The following is a 20,040-nucleotide window of genomic DNA, read 5'->3' on the forward strand; positions in this document are numbered from 1 at the left end:
ATCTTTAGCTGGACAGCTGTGTACAGCATTACTAAGAACATTTGTAGCTAGAGGATTTAGAGCACCTATCCAATGTCAGATTTGTAAATATGTATTCTTAAAAGTGTTTTGTACTTGTATAATGACTTTGTATTTTACAGGTGTTTCTCAGCAGTTTCACATTTGTCACAATGTTTGTATCAGGAGTTACCAAAATTGCTATTGACGAGCCACAGGGTTATGCAGGCTTTTTTGTTGAAGCCAAGTGCTACCACACCTGATTCCACTACTCAGCTGTTCATCAAGACCTCAGCTGTTCATCAAGACCTTGAATAGTAGAATCAGGTAAGGTAGAACTGGGCTTGAACAAGAAAGCCTGCATAACCCTGTAGCTCTCAAAGAGCAATTTGTGGCCATCCCTGAATTGTATGTACACATTTTACTATATCTGATAAAGGTACGTTTGATTGTAAAGTTAATATTTTGTAATAACTCACCATTGTTTACAGGTAATGCTTTGTTTTGCTGTATTATAATCAATATATAGTCACATATCAGTTAACCCTGAGAGAAATGTGCTTGTATCTGACCCTGAATCCCCCTCATTCAGTTAAGTTGAGAACCCGTTATCTGGTTTTAATGTCCATTCTAGAATGCCCTTCCAGCCAATCAGAACCGCGTATTCAACAATGCTGTATTATAATCAAGCAATAAGGCCCGAGGGGGTGTGGTACTGTATATGGTCAATATACCATGGCTAAGTCTGTTCTTATGCATGACGCAACGCGGTGTGCCTGGACACAGCCCTTAGCCATGGTATATTGGCCATATATCACAAACTCCTGAGGTGCCTTATTGCTATTTTAAACTGGTTACCAACGTAATTAGAGCTGTTAAAATAAATGTTTTGTCTTACCCGTAGTATATGGTCTGATATACCACGGCTGTCAGCCAATCAGCATTCAGGGATCGAACCACCCAGTTTACAATGTTGTATAATAATGTTGTATAATCACCTTCCGGTGTAAAAACTATGGAAATTACATTTTTTTAAAAACACGTTTTAAGTGAGAAGTAGGAATTGGTCTGAAGCTGAAAACGAACGAAAATTCACATGAGTACCACAATGTGTACACCACCCATGATCTACCAATGTTTTCCAGAACACAGCTGTGACCTACTACCGTAGCTATGTTGGTCTATTGTACTTCCAACAATGTTTAGGCAGATTGCTTAGGATGGAAAATTACTGAGGATAATAGTAGACGATATTGCCACTCCTAGAGTGAGGGAAAAAAGTATTTGATCCCCTGCTGATTTTGTACGTTTGCCCACTGACAAAGAAATGATCAGTCTATAATTTTAATGGTAGGTTTATTTGAACAGTGAGAGACAGAATAACAACAAAAAAATCCAGAAAAATGCATGTGAAAAATTTTATAAATTGATTTGCATTTTAATGAGGGAAATAAGTATTTGACCCCCTCTCAATCAGAAAGATTTCTGGCTCCCAGGTGTCTTTTATACAGGTAACGAGCTGAGATTAGGAGCACACTCTTAAAGGGAGTGCTCGTAATCTCAGCTTGTTACCTGTATAAAAGACACCTGTCCACAGAAGCAATCAATCAATCAGATTCCAAACTCTCCACCATGGCCAAGACCAAAGAGCTCTCCAAGGCTGTCAGGGACAAGATTGTAGACCTACACGGCTGGAATGGGCTACAAGACCATCGCCAAGCAGATTGGTGAGAAGGTGACAACAGTTGGTGCGATTATTCGCAAATGGAAGAAACACAAAATAACTGTCAATCTCCCTCGGCCTGGGGCTCCATGCAAGATCTCACCACGTGGAGTTGCAATGATCATGAGAACGGTGAGGAATCAGCCCAGAACTACACGGGAGGATCTTGTCAATGATCTCAAGGCAACTGGGACCATAGTCACCAAGAAAACAACTGGTAACACAGTACGCCGTGAAGGACTGAAATCCTGCAGTGCCCACAAGGTCCCCCTGCTCAAGAAAGCACATATACAGGCCCGTCTGAAGTTTGCCAATGAACATCTGAATGATTCAGAGGAGAACTGGGTGAAAGTGTTGTGGTCAGATGAGACCAAAATCGAGCTCTTTGGCATCAACTCAACTCGCCGTGTTTGGAGGAGGAGGAAAGCTGCCTATGACCCCAAGAACACCATCCCCACCGTCAAACATGGAGATGGAAACATTATGCTTTGTGGGTGTTTTTCTGCTAAGGGGACAGGACAACTTCACCACATCAAAGGGACGATGGACAGGGCCATGTACCGTCAAATCTTGGTTGAGAACCTCCTTCCCTCAGCCAGGGCATTGAAAATGGGTCGTGGATGGGTATTCCAGCATGACAATGACCCAAAACACACGGCCAAGGCAACAAAGGAGTGGCTCAAGAAGAAGCACATGAATGTCCTGGAGTGGCCTAGCCAGTCTCCGGACCTTAATCCCATAGAAAATCTGTGGAGGGAGCTGAAGGTTCGAGTTGCCAAACGTCAGCCTCGAAACCTTAATGACTTGGAGAAGATCTGCAGAGGAGTGGGACAAAATCCCTCCTGAGATGTGTGCAAACCTGGTGGCCAACTACAAGAAACGTCTGACCTCTGTGATTGCCAACAAGGGTTTTGCCACCAAGTATTAATGTCATGTTTTGCAGAGGGGTCAAATACTTATTTTCCTCATTAAAATGCAAATCAATTTATAACATTTTTGACATGCATTTTTCTGGATTTATTTGTTGTTATTCTGTCTCTCACTGTTCAAATAACCCTACCATTAAAATTATAGACTGATCATGTCTTTGTCAGTGGGCAAACATACAAAATCAGCAGGGGATCAAATACTTTTTTCCCTCACTGTATTTGCCATAATTTCAATTTAAGCCTACTAGAATGTGTGTGCCCCCAGGCTTGGAGGGAAGCAAAAGTCATTCCGCTACCTAAGAATAGTAAAGCCCCCTTTACTGGCTCAAATAGCCAACCAATTAGCCTGTTACCAACTCTTAGTAAACTATTGGAAAATATTGTGTTTGACCAGATGTATTTTACAGTAAACAAATTGACAACAAACTTTCAGCATGCTTATAGAGAAGGACATTCAACAAGCACAGCACTTACACTAATGACTGATGATTGGCTGAGAGAAATTGATGATAAAAAGATTGTGGGGGCTGTTTTGTTAGACTTCAGTGTGGCTTTTGACATTATCGATCATAGTCTGCTGCTGGAAAAACGTATGTGATGTGGCTTTACTCCACCTGCTATATTGTGGATACAGAGTTACCTGTCTAACAGAACACAGAGGGTGTTCATTAATGGAAGCCTCTCCAACATACTCCAGGTAGAATCAGGAATTCCCCAGGGAAGCCGTCTAGGCCCATTACTTTTTCAATCTTTACTAATGACACGCCACTGGCTTTGAGTAAAGCAGGAGTGTCTATGTATGCGGATGACTCAACACTATACATGTCAGCTACTACAGCGACTGAAATGACTGCAACACTTAACAAAGAGTTGCAGTTAGTTTCAGAGTGGGTGGCAAGGAATAAGTTAGTCCTAAATATTTCTAAAACTAAAAGCATTGTATTTGGAACAAATCATTTACTAAACTCCAAACCTCAATTAAATCTTGTAATAAATAATGTGGAGATTGAGCAAGTTGAGGTGACTAAACTGCTTGGAGTAACCCTGGATTGTAAACTGTCATGGTCAAAACATATTGATACAACAGTAGCTAAGATGGGGAGAAGTCTGTCCATAATAAAGCTCTTCTCTACCTTCTTACATTTTACATTTACATTTTAGTCATTTAGCAGACGCTCTTATCCAGAGCGACTTACAGTTAGTGAGTGCATACATGATTTAAAAAAAAAAATCATACTGGCCCCCAGTGGGAATCTAACCCACAACCCTGGCGTTGCAAACGCCATGCTCTACCAACTGAGCTACATCCCTGCCGGAGTCTGAGTTTGATAAACATATCAAGAATTTCGCGGACCAGTTTAGTAGCCTCAAATGCATAGAACTTGCCTACGAACTGTGGAATGCAGTGTTTGGTTTTCGCCAGGCATAATGGGACCCATCTCGTCCAAAAAGTTGACTCAAGTTTGCCAAAAAGCACCTGGATGATCATCAAGACTCTTGGAAGAACGTTCTATGGACAGATGATTCAAAAGTATAACTTTTTGGATGACATGGTTCCAGTAATGCCTGGCGAAAACCAAACTCTGCATTCCACAGTAAGAACATCATACCAAAGGTCAAGCATGGTGGTGGTGGTGTGATGGTTTGGGGATGCTTTGCTGCCTCAGGACCTGGACGACTTGCCTTAATAGAAGGAACCATGAATTCTGCTCTGTATCAGAGAATTCTACAGGAGAATGTCAGACCATCCGTCTGTGAGCTGAAGCTGAAGCGCAGCTGGGTCATGCAGCAAGACAATGATCCAAAACACACAATCAAGTCTACATGAAAATTGCTAAAAAGCAACAAATTGGAAGTTTTGGAATGGCCTAGTCAAAGTCGAGACCTAATCCCAATTGAGATGTTGTGGCAGGACTTGAAACGAGCAGTTCATGCTTGAAAATTAAAGCAGTTCTGCATGGAAGAGTGGGCCAAAATTCCTCCACAGCGACGTGAGAGACTGATCAACCACTACAGGAAGCATTTGGTTGGAGTCATTGCAGCTAAAGGTGGCACAACCAGTTATTGAGTGTAAGGGGGCAATTACTTTTTCACACAGGGGAATTGGGTGTTGCATAACTTTGTTTATGAAATAAATGAAATAAATATGTAATTGTTGTGATATTTGTCCATTTATGTTCCCTTTATCTAAAATTAGGTTTTGGTTGAAGATCTGATAACATTCAGTATCACAAATATGCAAAAGTAAAGAAAATTTAAAAAAGGAGGCAAATACTTTTTCATAGCACTGTATAAGTTGCAATAGCATAACACAACAAATTAGATAAACTGGAATGACACTCTCACTCACGGTTGCACAAAAAGAGCTGTGTGTAAAACCCCGCCCCAAAATATTCGAACACGCCGCCGCCCCTACATTTTAATTGTCACTCTAAGAGAAAATAACACTTTTTTTGAACTGCAAAGAACAATTGAAGGGCTCAAAGGATTCTTTGGGTCAGTATGGTTCCACATAGAACCATAACCCTTCCTAAAGAGCCCTTGAGGAATCCTACTTTTTTGGGGTGTAGACTGACTCATTAACCTATTTACACAATAAAATCATCTTCTCTTCGAAAGTACAAACAATGTATGAAAACTGTGAAATAATAATTAACATCTTTGTGACGATGGTCTGTGTGTATGTGTGTGTGCATGTTGGTGGGTTGTGTGGTTACAGACCTAAATTAATGTGTGGGAGTGTTCGAGTGGGTGTATTCGCTATGCTCTAAGCCTTCCCTGAAACCTATTTTGGATATATGAAAACAATTTGAATGGATGCTGCGCATGAAATAGCCTAATCAGATATTTATTCAGCAACAGCTGCTACTCTTACCATTATAGTAAGGAACTATATGGCCATGATAAGATAATGCTTTCGGTCATGTTTACATACCAATCTGACTTTACATATGTCAAAAGACATTTCGTTGCTTGAAGGTGCTTTATAAAAACAAATATGCCCAACAGGAATTCCAGGTACACATTTATTTTTCAATGATTCATCACAGTGAATAGGTAGAAAGAGTATTTCCTCAGGATAGAGGTGGTATTCTGTGTGTGTGCTCAATATGTCTCTCTCTGTGTTTGACAAAAGCAGGAATGTAACCATTCAAAGCACAGAAAATTATTCAGAGGCTGTCTTCAGTATCTGGAAGGTAGACTTAATCAAATCGACTACTGTGTTCACCTGCAATGATTTTATAAAAGGAGGAATTATCTGTCTGATTCCATGTCGTGTAGATATAAATACAAGTGACTCAAACAATGCTCAGAGAATGATCATTTGTTCTTTACGCATTATCTCCCTCAGCTCAACTCACTGCTGTTGAAAGGCCAGTCATTCTGATTTACAATGCTTGGATAAGGATACGTATTTATTTTATTTTATTATCTTCTGAAAATAACAGGTGTAAATGCTTAGTAAATCAGGTTCAGGGAGTATATGGCTGATTGTGGACAGTTATGGCCAAGCTTATAACTGAATTCAATTATGGTGTTCAGTGCATGGGCAACCCACTGCCTCACTTATACTGGTCAAACTTACTCTTGACGGTGGCCGTCCTGGTGCAGTTGTAGAGGATGGCCAGCTCTCCAAACACCTTCCCAGGTCCCATGGTGCACAGCTTCATGCTCTCCTTGGTCACCTCCACCTTCCCATCTGCAAGGAAAAACGACAGAGCAGAGCACACTCTTTCATTTCCCCCGCTGATGCACGGCCCGTGAAAGTGAGCATGACAGGCTGTAAATGTGACCGTGCTACTTCACGCCGCTGTTGCCCAGATTGGGGAGTCGTGGCTAATGCATTAGAATAAAAGTCTCAATTCGTTACTTAACCGGGACATGAGCACCGGGTGTAGAGAGGGATTACAGCAGAATGGTATGCAGACTACGATAATGGGCTCAGCTGAAAAATAGGACACTGGCTGAGAGACAAAATGAGGGGAAAGGATTAGCAAAACAGTTTTAGATCATTACGAAGCGATAGATGTGGGGATTGAAAGCATTGCTGGAATGTGAGGGACTGAATGTCGCTGAATGTCCAGCAGAGACTGGCAGGCTCCAAAATCTCTGCAGTCTGATTCTGGCAAGCTGGTGATTCACCAAGTAGCAACAGGTCACAGTTTACAGACTGGCACCAGATGAAGGACTGGCATTCTCTAATCAGAACAGGCTGACCATTCCCCTGGGGTGGGTTTCCCGACAGTGATCGAACTTAAGCCTATGAGTGTTTTAACGATGCCTTGTTCTCTTAACGGCTTAATGTGTAACATGCCTTTACCAAAACACCACATAGAGAGACTGTTCGCTAAGTGCATTGTTGGAGCATATGTCAATACTTAGAGGACGGCAAGAAGGCCGTGCTGCCTTCAGAGCAGCTTTATCTATTCACATCCTTATATTAACATTAGAATAACTACACAACGGGCCTCCCGAGTGGCGCAGCGGTCTAAGGCACTACATTGCAGTGCTTGAGGCGTCACTACAGACCCAGATTCAATCCCAGGCTGTGTCACAACCAGCAGTGACCGGGAGTCCCATAGCGTGGTGTACAATTATTTTAGTTATTGGCGGTCACAGAGAGACAGATAAACATTTCCATTGTGTATTTAGCAAAGATCTCCTGTGTGTGAACAGACTCGGGTGGGCAAAAAGTATTCTAACGACACCCTTAGCTGTTCTACGAGGGGTCTAAGGCAGTCGATTATGAGTGCTTTCAAGTGTGACATTAGTAACAATGGTTGTGGGAAACAGCTCAGAGATTTAACGATGCTCCTTTGAAGGTTCTAACAATGAACTTCGTCTTAAGATGCTTCTGGGAAACCAGGCCCTGGTCCGTTCCCTGAGCAGAATCGAGGGTTAGATGTAAACCTCTGCCATCCCTCCAGCAGTACAATCAATACTGAGATGCTTTAAAGATAAATATTTATCTCTAGATTTTACACCTTCTTACTTTTTATTTCACAATCAGGGTTGCATTGTGTTCACTGAACATCATACGTTTGCCAAATAACTGGAGCATTTCCTCCCAAAAACACCTCTGCGTTTAGACAAAAAGACAAAACACTGTTGATCTGGTTTGACGGTACCGGCGGTGCGGTTCACCGACTACAGCTGTGTGGAATTGATCCAAATGGTGACAGCATCAACAGCCTCTCTTCCATCTAAGGCTTCTGGAGGGAGAATTCTTTGCCAGCACTGTTGGCTGCTCCTTTATCAGCTGGGAAATTAAATATGGACACATATCTACTCCCTTCAAACAAGTTCTGATATTATCCTGACTGTTACGTAACTTCACCTTAAAAAAAGAAAATGTGAAAATGGACCAAAGGAATATGCTGGGGTTTTAAATCACATCAAATTGAATTTGTCACATGCGCCGAATACAACAAGTGTAGACTTGAAATGCTTACTTACGAACCATTTCCCAACAATGCAGTTAAAAAGTATGAAAATTAACAAATAGATAATAAGAAAATAGTAACGCAATAAAATAACAATAACAAGAATATACTGTATACAGGCTATATACAAGGAGTACCGGTACCGAGTTTGTGTACTGGGGTACGAGGTAGTTGGGGTGATTGATTGAGGTAATATGTACATGTAGGTTTGGTAAGGTGGTTGATTGAAGTACTATGTACATGTAGGTAGGGGGTGAAAAGCAGAAAGTCTGGGTAGCCGTTTAATGAACTGTTCAGCCTTTTGGTCCCAGACATGGCGCTCCGGTACCACTTGTTGTGCGGTAGCAGAGTGAACAGACTGTGACTTGGGTGGCTGGAGTCTTTGACCATTTTTAGGGCCTTCCTCTGACACAGCCTGGTATAGAGGTCCTGGATTTCAGGGAACTCGGCCCCAGTGATGTACTCGGCCCCAGTTGCCATACCAAGCGGTTGAAAGCGTTAACACCTGCGACTGTAAAAAGTAATAGTCTTCGCACACAGAGCGAGTTATCTTGCTGTGCCCTCCCTCCTTCCTTCCTAACACGTTTATTAGATATCCATCATCACCTGACAGCTTTATCTGTGATGGAGTGACAGCACAATAAGGGAGAAACGGTAGGGAGGACATGGTGGACAATAGGATACAGCGTTTATCTCAGTCACGATATCTCAGAGTCAAGTCCATGGAGCATGGTACCAGGGCATCACGATGCTCTGTATCAGTCGTCATTGTATTTCCTGCCAGAACAGCATGGGATTCATTTACATCTCAGGGGAGCCTGTTTAATTGGTTAATATCCTGAAAGGCCCTGGCATTCATAAATAAGAGCGGACACAATCTGCCTCTACTAGACAATAGCAAGATGGACCAGATTGGTCTTTTAATCGAGCTGGTCTTCTGTCACTAAATCCTCCTAATAATACACCTGATGAATGAATCACTGCTACACTAGAGGAGACAACTGGCATAACAACCCCATAGGTATAGAAAGACGTATTTACAATGGGTTCAATAGGTGTTAGTTGTACAGTATTTCTTTAAAAGGAGCTTGTTGAGATCTGTCTCCCTTAAGGAAAAAACACATGAATTTCACATGAACATGTGATCTCCTGTGATCACATGTGATTTAATGTGAAGTTAATGTGATAACTTGACAATGTGAAGCAACATGTGACAACACATGAAGCAACATGTGGTAACATAAAACTACACGTGACAACGTGTGAGCACGTGAGAACATGATCTCCTATGAAATTAATGTGAGATAAATGTGACAACATGGGGATGCAAAATTTCAACATGTGATAATGTGACACGTGAGCCCAGGTGTTAAATGTAATTTACAATATTTTACTTTGAAAGGCATAATTGGCATTAATTCTATTTAAATAGTCATGGTCCCCTGTAGGTTTCGTCTACTTCCCAGTTTGTTCTAGGGACATCCCCAAGGATGTTTTTAGGACGTTCTTACAAAGTTGTGTCATGGACCTCTTTTTTGCCTTCAAGTTGACTATGTTTCTTAAACGGAATCTATGGCATTATTTAGCATGCTTAAGACAGATGCTTATACTATACTAAATAAAACATACTATTTGATCAACAATGCAGAAAGTTGTGGTTTCACATAAAACAACTTTCAAAATAGTTTGCCTTCAACAGGATCTGATCTCATACCCTCATGTGCCTCAGTTACCGACTCTACCTACTAAGCTACTCATCAGGAGAAACTACATGTACAACATCCTAACTATATTTGTAAGTACGGTGTCCAGTAGAGGTCGGTGTTTGAAAGCAGCTTGGCATCGAAGAAAGCACCGGAACCACGGTGGTATGAGTGGGATCTTGCATTTTGCAACACACAGTTTGAAAAAGCACTTGATCAAACAAAGCTTTGGACGTCATTGATGACATACTTATGATAAAGTGATACACGCATCGGCACACCGCTTCAAAGTTAGCTGCTTAGCGATCTCGATGCATGCCTCGGAACTCCGGTATCAAACATAACATCACTACTGTGAAGGGGTTATTGTGCATTTTCAGGTAACTTAATGGCAACTTGTTGCCAGAAGTTGCTGTGAATTTGCCATTACTTAACTGGAGACTTTTTGCCAGTAAGTTATTGTAAAATTCACATTTACTTAATGGCAAAATTTTACCTTACGGGACTCTTGCTGCACTAGCAATCTTGCCAATAACATACTGTGCCTTCACTGAATCTTCTGTTGACAACATGCAATTCAGTTGCTGATTGGCAGCATACTGTAACAGTAGCAGCGTATCAGAAGATTGCAGGCGTGGCTTATTTGAGGCGTGGCTTTCAGTTGGCTCATTTTGGTCTACCATAAGGGAGGCCAGTTAATGTGCTCTGTTCATAAACATTAAGCTTGTACACTGTCACTTCTGTAGCCTTGTTAAAGACTGACATAATTGCATGTGGTACCAAATAACCATACCCTATTTCATTTACAGCTAGTCACAATGTAATTGTAACACTCACTTTATAATATAATAATATGCCACTTAGCAGACGCTTTTATCCAAAGCGACTTACAGTCATGCGTGCATACATTTTTTGTGTATTCCTACCAGACCATCATGTCAGTCAGTGTGATGGATTAGCTACAGTAAGTTACTGTGAACTTTACAATAACCCACTTGTAACTAGTTGACAGTATATTCTTGAAAATTAAACATTAACTTCCAGTGAACCAGCTACCATTAAGCTACTAGAATGTGCACAGTAACCTCTCAATGCTGCAGCGCTTGAGTCTCACCCATCCTTACAAACATTTCAGAACAGAACATTTCAAAAGGGATGCTCAACCTTTGTCAACATAATGATAAAACCACTTAAACTGGTACAACATTTCCACTGACAGTTGGCACAAATACAACATATTTTAGACCATGCCCGCAAATATGATAATGAGCCCCCAAAAGCACATTGCCCCCACCTACATTTCAAAGTGCAGTAATAATTTAACCTAATGCTTCGTTCGTAACCAAGTGGGAAGTGGGAATTTATCTCATACGACTGGTAAAGATCCACTTGAACGGCCTTCCGACTGGTAATTACTAGTGGGAAACGCGTCTATTGGTGCTTTCAAGACAACTGAGAACTTGGGAAAAACTGTCAAATCATGATTTTGTGCCATAAGCACATCTAATGTATCCTATCTGTTTAAATGCAATTGCAAGTGAGGCATGCCAAGTTAATTTGCAGGACAGGCCAAAAAGTACCCAAGTGCATTGCAATTGACAGTAAATAAATAACAAAACACTAATACACATGTAACTCTGTGTTGTTTTTATCGCACTGCTTTGCTTTATCTTGGCCAGGTCGCAGTTGTAAATGAGAACTTGTTCTCAACTGGCTTACCTGGTTAAATAAAGGTGAAATAAAAATAAAATACAGTATCCCATTACTTCACATGTGACATTTTACATGTGAAATCATGTGAAAACACATTGTCCATGATCACTGATGGGATTCATACTGCATCGATAGCACAGTACCGCCATATCTCTACTGTAGGTGCAAAAACACAGAGTGAGAACACTGAAAAGCATTAAGTAGAGTGACGCATTAAAAACCCTGGCAACAGTCTCAGTGCTCTGTCTGGTTGCACACAAAAAGCAAGCGCCTGAGGAGAGTCTGGAGATGCTTTCACACATGGGGGAGAGACCACTCGAAGCATGTACACAGCCCAGCATGAGAGGAACACCAGAGACATTCACACGTTAAACGGTCTGCCTGGGGGGGCACACATGACACACATTGGCAGCACTACACACCTTGACAAGGCTTGTCAAATCTGTGCCCCTGTTGTAATGAAGATGTACTGTAAGACCTCTGCCAGCCGGTGCCACTCACAGGTGTCACGATGCCAGACCCTGGCAGCCATGCCAACGGTGTGTCCACTGTCTTATTTAATTCAGTTCAATACACTTTACATTACTATGCAATTACAAAGCAATAATGGAAGTGCTATGTAACATGTTAATTACATGTCAAAATAAATAAAAATAAAGAATAATGTTGTTACTGAGTAATTAAAATAGAACACACAACCTGGGAAGAATTCAGCAGCCTACAACCCTGTTTTGTGATGTAGCATTTTTAGGTTATAGTCCTCATGGCAAGGCTTACAGTATGTAAATGTAAAACATTTGAAATGTCGCGTTCATCCCTCATTGTGAATGAGCCAAGTCAATAGTAAATTACCTTGAGGATAATGGCATATATTCAAGCACAAATAAGCACCGACAGGAAGGCAGAGAGTTAAGGGTTTGGCAATTCTGGACAACTGGGTGTTTGCACACAGAAGATGGGATGAAATCGATTGACTGAGCTCCCTCTCTGTAGCCAATAGGCTATTAAATCCATTCACAAAGGCTCCCTGCTATTCCACAAGTCATCTAAAGAAATAGGGGGGTGTCTTCATTTCCTGAAGGTAACTTGCCAATGGGCAAAGAAAATAAGAAAATAGGAAGTCAAGTAAACCTGCTGTCAGGTCATGACTTATACGTTAGCCCAAGTACCCTACCCATGTAGAGAGAATGTCATGTTTGTATACGTACAAGCTCTTCCTGACCAGGGTTGGGTAGGTTACTTTCTATAAATGTAATCCGTTACAGTTAATAGCTACCTTTCCAAAATTATAATCAGTAACGTACATTTTGGATTACCCAAACTCAGTAACGTAACCTGATTACTCAGTTACTTTGGGATTACTTTCCCTTTAAGAGGCATTAGAAGAAGACAAAAAGGATCCATCAAAAGCATTAGGTGTGTCATCACAGTGGTCTCTGATTGGTGGTCATCATTAGGTGTGTCATCATTGTGGTCTCTGATTGGTGGTCATCATTAGGTGTGTCATCACAGTGGTCTCTGACTTGTGGACAGACTCTCACACCTTTTTTCAATGCTGATTTCAATGTCATTGAGAAAACAGAACACTGTCATAATGTATTTTATTTTCTCGCAAAAATCCTTTCTGAATTTAAAAAGAATCCAATAAGTAATCTAGTTTTTCAAAAGTATCTGTAATCTGATTACAATACTTTTGCTGGTAACGTATCTGATTACAGTTACATTTTTTGGGGGTAATCAGATTACATGTAACGGATTACATGTGATCCGTTACTTCCCAACCCTCCTCCTAACATACAGTAGCTCTCTCTCTCTCTCTCTCTCTCTCTCTCTCTCTCTCTCTCTCTCTCTCTCTCTCTCTCTCTCTCTCTCTCTCTCTCTCTCTCTCTCTCTCTCTCTCTCTCTCTCTCTCTCTCTCTCTCTCTCTCTCTCTCTCTCTCTCTCTCTCTCTCTCTCTCTCAACGGGCTCTTGTAAGCACGTCTCAGCTGCAGCCAGCAACATGTTAAATGTATCAACAACTGAATAGTAACAGATGAAAATACTGTACATTTCATTCAGCATTCATTTACATATGGTGCCTAGAAGGAGAAAAGCATAGTTGAGGACAGATGTGCGGTCATTACTTATCTACTGATGACTGATGACTGTGGCCTCAGTCTCAACATACAACATGGCGTTTAGTCATTTAACACCTGCCAGAAAAATATATAATTAAAAACACAAATCATATCCTGCAGACTAGGGATCATTATATGTAATTACTCATTTATCTAATCGTATGCCTATTGATTAACTACTTTGGCGTCTGTCAAACAGACTTGTAAATCTAATTAGACAACACTGTAAAAAATATAAATAAATACTGATTCAACGGTCTTGGTGTTGATATTATTGGCGTTAACGCGGCACTAAATGGAGTAAATATCCAACTCACAGAGAGTTGCTTAAATTTAACTCCAATTGCCATTTTACTATTTTCAGTGTTGTTGTTGTTTTTAATCAACTCCCTTGCCATTTTACACTTTTCTGTGTTGTTTTGAATTAATGATAAACTCCAGCAGAGTACATTTTTCTTTCAGTTTACTTCCTTTGAGTTATATGGGTGTAAAGCCATATTTAAATATTTCTTAATATGTCACATTATGGTGGTTTGCAATGTGATATCCAATATCTGTTAGATCCAACTTGCAGGAAAGACATCCAGCACTTTCACATCAAAGATGACTTGCATTTAGAATGCCTGTCAGAGTAGGAAGGAAAATACAGTACAAGGAGAATACAGAGCATGTAAACTGGAACAGCCATCTCACTAACGGTTGCTATAAATCCAAACACTTACAGATTAGATTAGTTTAGAAAAATGTACACAGATATTGAAACAAACAATTTTAAAAAATCAACCTGCAACAGAGCATGCTGGGAAATATTGTAAATGAGGCCCCTCCCACATCAGTGCATAACTCCATAGATTTTAACTCCCTGTCTCTGGTTACTCTCAATTGAGTTGAAAGTACTCCGTACTAATCAACTCCAGTTATCAACACTAAGTCCAGGGAGCATATCACTCTCTTGAGGGTTAAGATAACTCCCAGTAGAGTCAATTTAACCCCAAAAATGTATCCTTGATTTACTGTGTAAGAGTAAACTAATCTGCTACATCTGTTATTGAAGTGTTGATAGCGATGCAGCTCTTTGGGTCACACTAATTAGAACAGCGTGTGTTAATTGCGAAGCCAGTGCCAGCACAATAGTATAATGGAGATAAATGTATGATAAAATGGTGCAGTTGATCATTAGATAGCCGCTACACAAGGAAAGAGTTGGATGTGGCGGCTGAATTACGCTAAAAATAATAATAATAATAATAATATGCCATTTAGCAGACGCTTTTATCCAAAGCGACTTACAGTCATAAAAGCTTTTTCATCTACTTCTCAGTCTGCTGTGGGATGTGTCAAGACAAAGGATTTAATGCTACTGAAGACTATTTCGATTCTTTAATCTGTTCATTTCAGCAGAAGCGTTTGCAGACTGATTACACAAGATTAAGACTGAAAAACTAATATTGTCTTGAATTTGGCTACACGACAAAAGGACGATGAAAAGCAAATGTGTTTCTGAATGCCTTGGCACTAGCTACCATTATCTTTCCAGATACTACACTTTCTCTCTCTCTGTTCTTCCTGCCATGCTACTGTTTAGATACTTTCCTCCAATGTCCTCTAATGTGGTTTTCCACCCAAAGGTCAACGCATAGGATACTTAACATGGATCTCAATACATTACCTGGGTTTCAGAAGTCTGAGTGGACAGTGTTTTGAAACATTGCATTAATGAGAAAGTCTTAACCCGTCTGGGCACGTTTCCAAATCAGGAAGACAGTAACCATCTATGTATTTGGACCCAGTCTCTACATGAGTGCTGCTGCCTGCAGTTGGCCAGGTCCACTTAATTGACACTTGAGTGTGGCGTATTGGGCTTGACACTGTGGACCAATCCAAATAATAGACTGTTGGTGTTGAAAACCAACAAATCAACTGGAGAACGATCATGTTGTTGAGCCAATACACAGAGTGATGGTGTATTGGAGATATCACCTGCAGTAAATCCTATGTGAGTAATGTTACAAGAAATGCTTTGTCAATGACTGCAGCTGCCTCAAACTCACACATCAATAGACGGGTTGGCTGACAACGTCACGAAAATGCGCATCGATGTGGCCGGAAGTCGTGCTTTGTTAGGATTCTGAATGGTCTGATGACTAGCAACAATGACAAGAAGCTGCCATGTGGGGAATCGTAGGTGGCTCGTTTCAGCAAGTTTTCTATTGTTCTTGATACCATGTCTTGTTGAGGTGTTTGACTGATTTCATGTCAATGCTATGGCAAAAATGTGCTAGCTAACCAACAACCGTAACGATGTATTTGAGAGACAAGAGCTCATTGTTGAAATGTATTTATGTTTTCAATAAACAATTGGTTGTCAACAATCTAAGCCAACCCGTCTGCACTATAAAACTATGAAACCTGTGACATGTTTATAACCTAAACTTCAGTGTTTAAACCTTAAACATTAGGCATTTAGATTTTCCAATAAGTGTTCTCCTCTTAAACAGAGGCATTTAGAATGTAAGGTTAAACATGATAGTCAGCTTCTTCCAGTCAATTTCCAACCTGGAGAACACCTACAGTATCCCTCCTAAGAGTTCAGATTTTAAACACTAGTGTTTACTTTCCTATAGTCTTGAGTGAAAAAGACGTTGGAGGGGCTTCATTATAATATTTCCCAGCATGCTTTGTTGCAGGTAGATTTTTTAAAAATAGTTTGCTTTAAATATCTGTTTCTTCATACACATTGATTGATTAATTGATAATATACTAAACAAAGACAAAAAACTGACATTTTTCTAAACTAATCCAATCTGTAAGGGGTTTGACTTATTGCACCCATTACTGAGATGGTTGTTCCAGTTTAAATGATTCAGGCTGTCTTGTTTCTTGAGAATTAACTATTCCAATTGTTGGCTATCCTTCCTCTGGCTGGATTCTGATAGAAATTGTTAATCACTTCACAAACCTGCATGTTGTGACATGCAGGTCTGATGTGGCTCATGAGCCAGGATTTTCAGACCACAATGTTGAGGAAAACTAGGCCTGAACTGAGTGATTCCTGCTAGATGACACAGCAGCAAAGCCAAAATTGCCTATCTACTGTAAATTGTGAAATGTATGTAAACAAAAAATTGCTTTCTGGTCTTAAGATTAGGGGTGGCTGTGCCAACTAGTGATCACTCTTTAGAGCAGGGGTGTCAAACGTCCGGCCCGCGGGCCGGATCAGGCCCGCAAACGGGTTTAATCCGGCCCGCGAGATGATTTTGTAAAGTATAAAAATAAGCTGCAATTTTTCAATAAAAGAAACTGCTGTTCCAATTGTGTCCACTGGATGGCGCAATAGCAATTGTGTTAAGCAAGCAAACTGTTTATACCGGGGCAGAGCAAATAGGTCAAGTAAGTGCAGCCAGTCCGGATGAGCTACTTTGTTTTGCCCGCGATATTTATTACGGCTTCTACTTTTAACATTATGTGCTTTGGCACCCTCATTGCCCCAATATGTCTCTGTCAAAAAAGAGAAAAGTGGACGCAGAGTGCAGAGTGTTCCAAGAAAAATTGTCATCCTTCTATTTATTCACGGAATTGAATGGGAAAGCTGTATGTTTGGTGTGTTCACAGCATGTTGCAGTGCTGAAAGAATATAACCTTCGCCGCCACTATGTGAGTCTTCATGCCGACAAATATGACAACTTTCAAGGACAGCGGAGAAGAGAGAAGGTGAATGAACTGTTGGTGGGTCTGAAGAAACAGCAGTCTGTGTTTACTCACAGCCGAGACATCAGTGACGCTGCAGTGAAAGCTAGCAACCTCATTGCTAATGAAATCGCAGTGGCTTCAAAACCATTTAGTGAGGGTGAATTTGTAAAAACATGCATGATGAAGGCAGCAGAGATTGTGTGCCCTGAAAAGCACCAGGCTTTTGCAAATATCAGCCTGACAAGAAACACAGTTGCAGACAGGATTTCCGATCTTTCAGTGGATTTGGACAGCCAGTTGAAGCAAAAAGTAAAGTCATTTATTGCGTTTTCGGTTGCAATTGATGAAAGCACGGACATTACAGATGTTGCACAACTGGCCATTTTCATCCGCGGAGTTGATGACACATTGACCGTCACCGAGGAGTTCGTGGAGTTGGTGCCGATGACAGATACAACGACAGCAGCTGATATTTTCACTGCACTCGCCGGGCGCGCTGGACAGGGTCGGAGTGGACTGGTCCCGCGCTGTCAGCCTGGCTACAGATGGTGCGCCCTCAATTATCGGGAAAAAAGCAGGCGTTGTGACAAAGTTCAGAGAGAAAGTGCAATCTGCAAATGGAGGACGTGATTTTTGGACTTTTCACTGTATTTTGCACCAGGAGGCTTTGTGTTGCAAGTCATTAAAGATGGATAACGTCATGAATAAAACAAAGCTGCGCTCAAGGCTCACGCACAAGCACTTGAATCACATCCTGAAGTTGGCTGCCACTCAGGATGTGACGCCTGATATTGATGCGCTGGTGAAAGCTAAAAGATGCCAGGTATCAGGAGTCAAATAAACTATGCAACCCCACTTAAAGTGCTGCATGAGACACCCTGATATAGTTCTGTGATCTGTGATATACTTCTGTGAATCACTGAGGCATTGTGTGTTTGTGTGTTGTTTGTCCTCAGAATTTCAAATAACTTGAGGTGTTTTATGATTAATAGTGATGTTGTGCTTTTGGACACACTGTCCTCAGGCTCCAGCTTTATGTTTATCTGTTTTTATGTTGATGTGCTATTGTTTTTAATTGATTTTATTTTATTTGTATATTTAACCTATTCTTGACTCTGTGGTTCTTGCACTTGTTTGGGGAACAGGATTTCATTATTTGTATCTACATTTCTGCCTGAGAAATGACACCCTGATATAGTTCTGTGATCTGTGAAACAGTTATGTGAATCACTGAGGCATTGTGTGTTTGTGTGTTCTTTTTCTTTAGAATTTTCAAATAAACTTCAGGTGTTTTATGATTAATAGTGATGTTGTGCTTGTACTATTTTGGACACACTGTCCTCAGGCTCCAGCTTTATGTTTTATGTTGATAGTATTAAAACAAAGAAAACAATCTGAAATTGTTGTTTTTAAGTTATATATACCATGATTTTACCGGTCCGGCCCACTTGGGAATAGATTTTCCTCCATGTGGCCCCTGAGCTAAAATGAGTTTGACACCCCTGCTTTAGAGCTTCCTCCAGCGCAATATTCCTGACATAAATGCCAACATGCTCGGTATCCACCTGTCTTTCTTTAGCCCCTGTTCCCCTCAAGCCAGTGACTTGATGTTGGTTAACCTACTACACTGTATACTTTTGAATGGTTGGCAAATTAACAAGCAAAACAGAGAGGGCCAAGACTTATACGTTAGTCCTCGTACCCTACCCATGTAGAGATAATGTCATTTTTGTATACGTACAAGATCCTCTTAACATACAGTATCTCTCTCTCTCTCTCTCTCTCAATGGGCTTTTTGTAAGCACGTCTCAGCTGCAGCCAGCAACATGTTAAATGTATCAACAACTGAATAGTAACAGCTGCAAATACTGTACATTTCATTCAGCATTCATTTACATATGGTGCCTAGAAGGAGAAAAGCATAGTTGAGGACAGACGTGCGGTCATTACTTATCTACTGATGACTGATGACTGTGGCCTCAGTCTCAACATACAACATGGCGTTTAGTCATTTAACACCTGCCAGAGGAAAGTAGATTACTAAAAAATAAATAATTAAAAACACAAATCATATCCAGCAGGCTAGGGATCATTATCTGTAATTAATCATTTATGTAACTGTATGACTACTGATTAACTCATTTTGCATCTGTCAAACAGACTTGTATATCTAATAAGACAACACTGTAAAAAATATAAATAAATACTGATTCAACGTACAATTGTAAGGCAACCAGCTGCAATAGGATTGTGAGTTTGCTATACAAAATGTTCACACACAAACTTTTTGTTGTGAGTTTGCTCAACAACATTTTTGTTGAGCAAACTCACAATGCTATTGCAGCTGGTTGCCTTACAATTGTACGTTTAATCAACATCTTTATTGTTACAGTGAATAAATGACACCTCCATCATATTTTGAGTTGAGAGTAAGAGTAAACAGATCTGCTACATCTGTTATTGAAGTGTTGATAGCGATGCAGCTCTTTGGGTCACACTAATTAGAACAGCGTGTGTTAATTGCGAAGCCAGTGCCAGCACAATAGTATAATGGAGATAAATGTATGATAAAATGGTGCCGTTGATCAGTAGATAGCCGCTACACAAGGAAAGAGTTGGATGTGGCGGCTGAATTACGCTAAAAGCTTTTTCATCTACTTCTCAGTCTGCTGTGGGATGTGTCAAGGCAAAGGATTTAATGCTACTGAAGACTATTTTGATTC

The 20,040-nt window shown here is 40.6% G+C and overlaps 1 protein-coding gene across 3 annotated transcripts in view; it reads right to left on the reverse strand.

The window, feature by feature from the left end:
* Positions 1-20,040, reverse strand: part of LOC121532297 (cGMP-dependent protein kinase 1) — a 215,892-nt gene that overhangs the window by 144,773 nt on the left and 51,079 nt on the right. For all 3 annotated transcript variants that reach the window (XM_041838310.2, XM_041838196.2, XM_041838285.2), the window contains exon 3: positions 6,236-6,349. In XM_041838310.2, coding sequence (XP_041694244.1) covers positions 6,236-6,349 — 114 coding nt within the window. The remainder of the gene's footprint in view (positions 1-6,235; positions 6,350-20,040) is intronic.

This window comes from Coregonus clupeaformis, chromosome 1 (assembly GCF_020615455.1).
Source record: "Coregonus clupeaformis isolate EN_2021a chromosome 1, ASM2061545v1, whole genome shotgun sequence".
Lineage (NCBI taxonomy): Eukaryota > Metazoa > Chordata > Actinopteri > Salmoniformes > Salmonidae > Coregonus > Coregonus clupeaformis.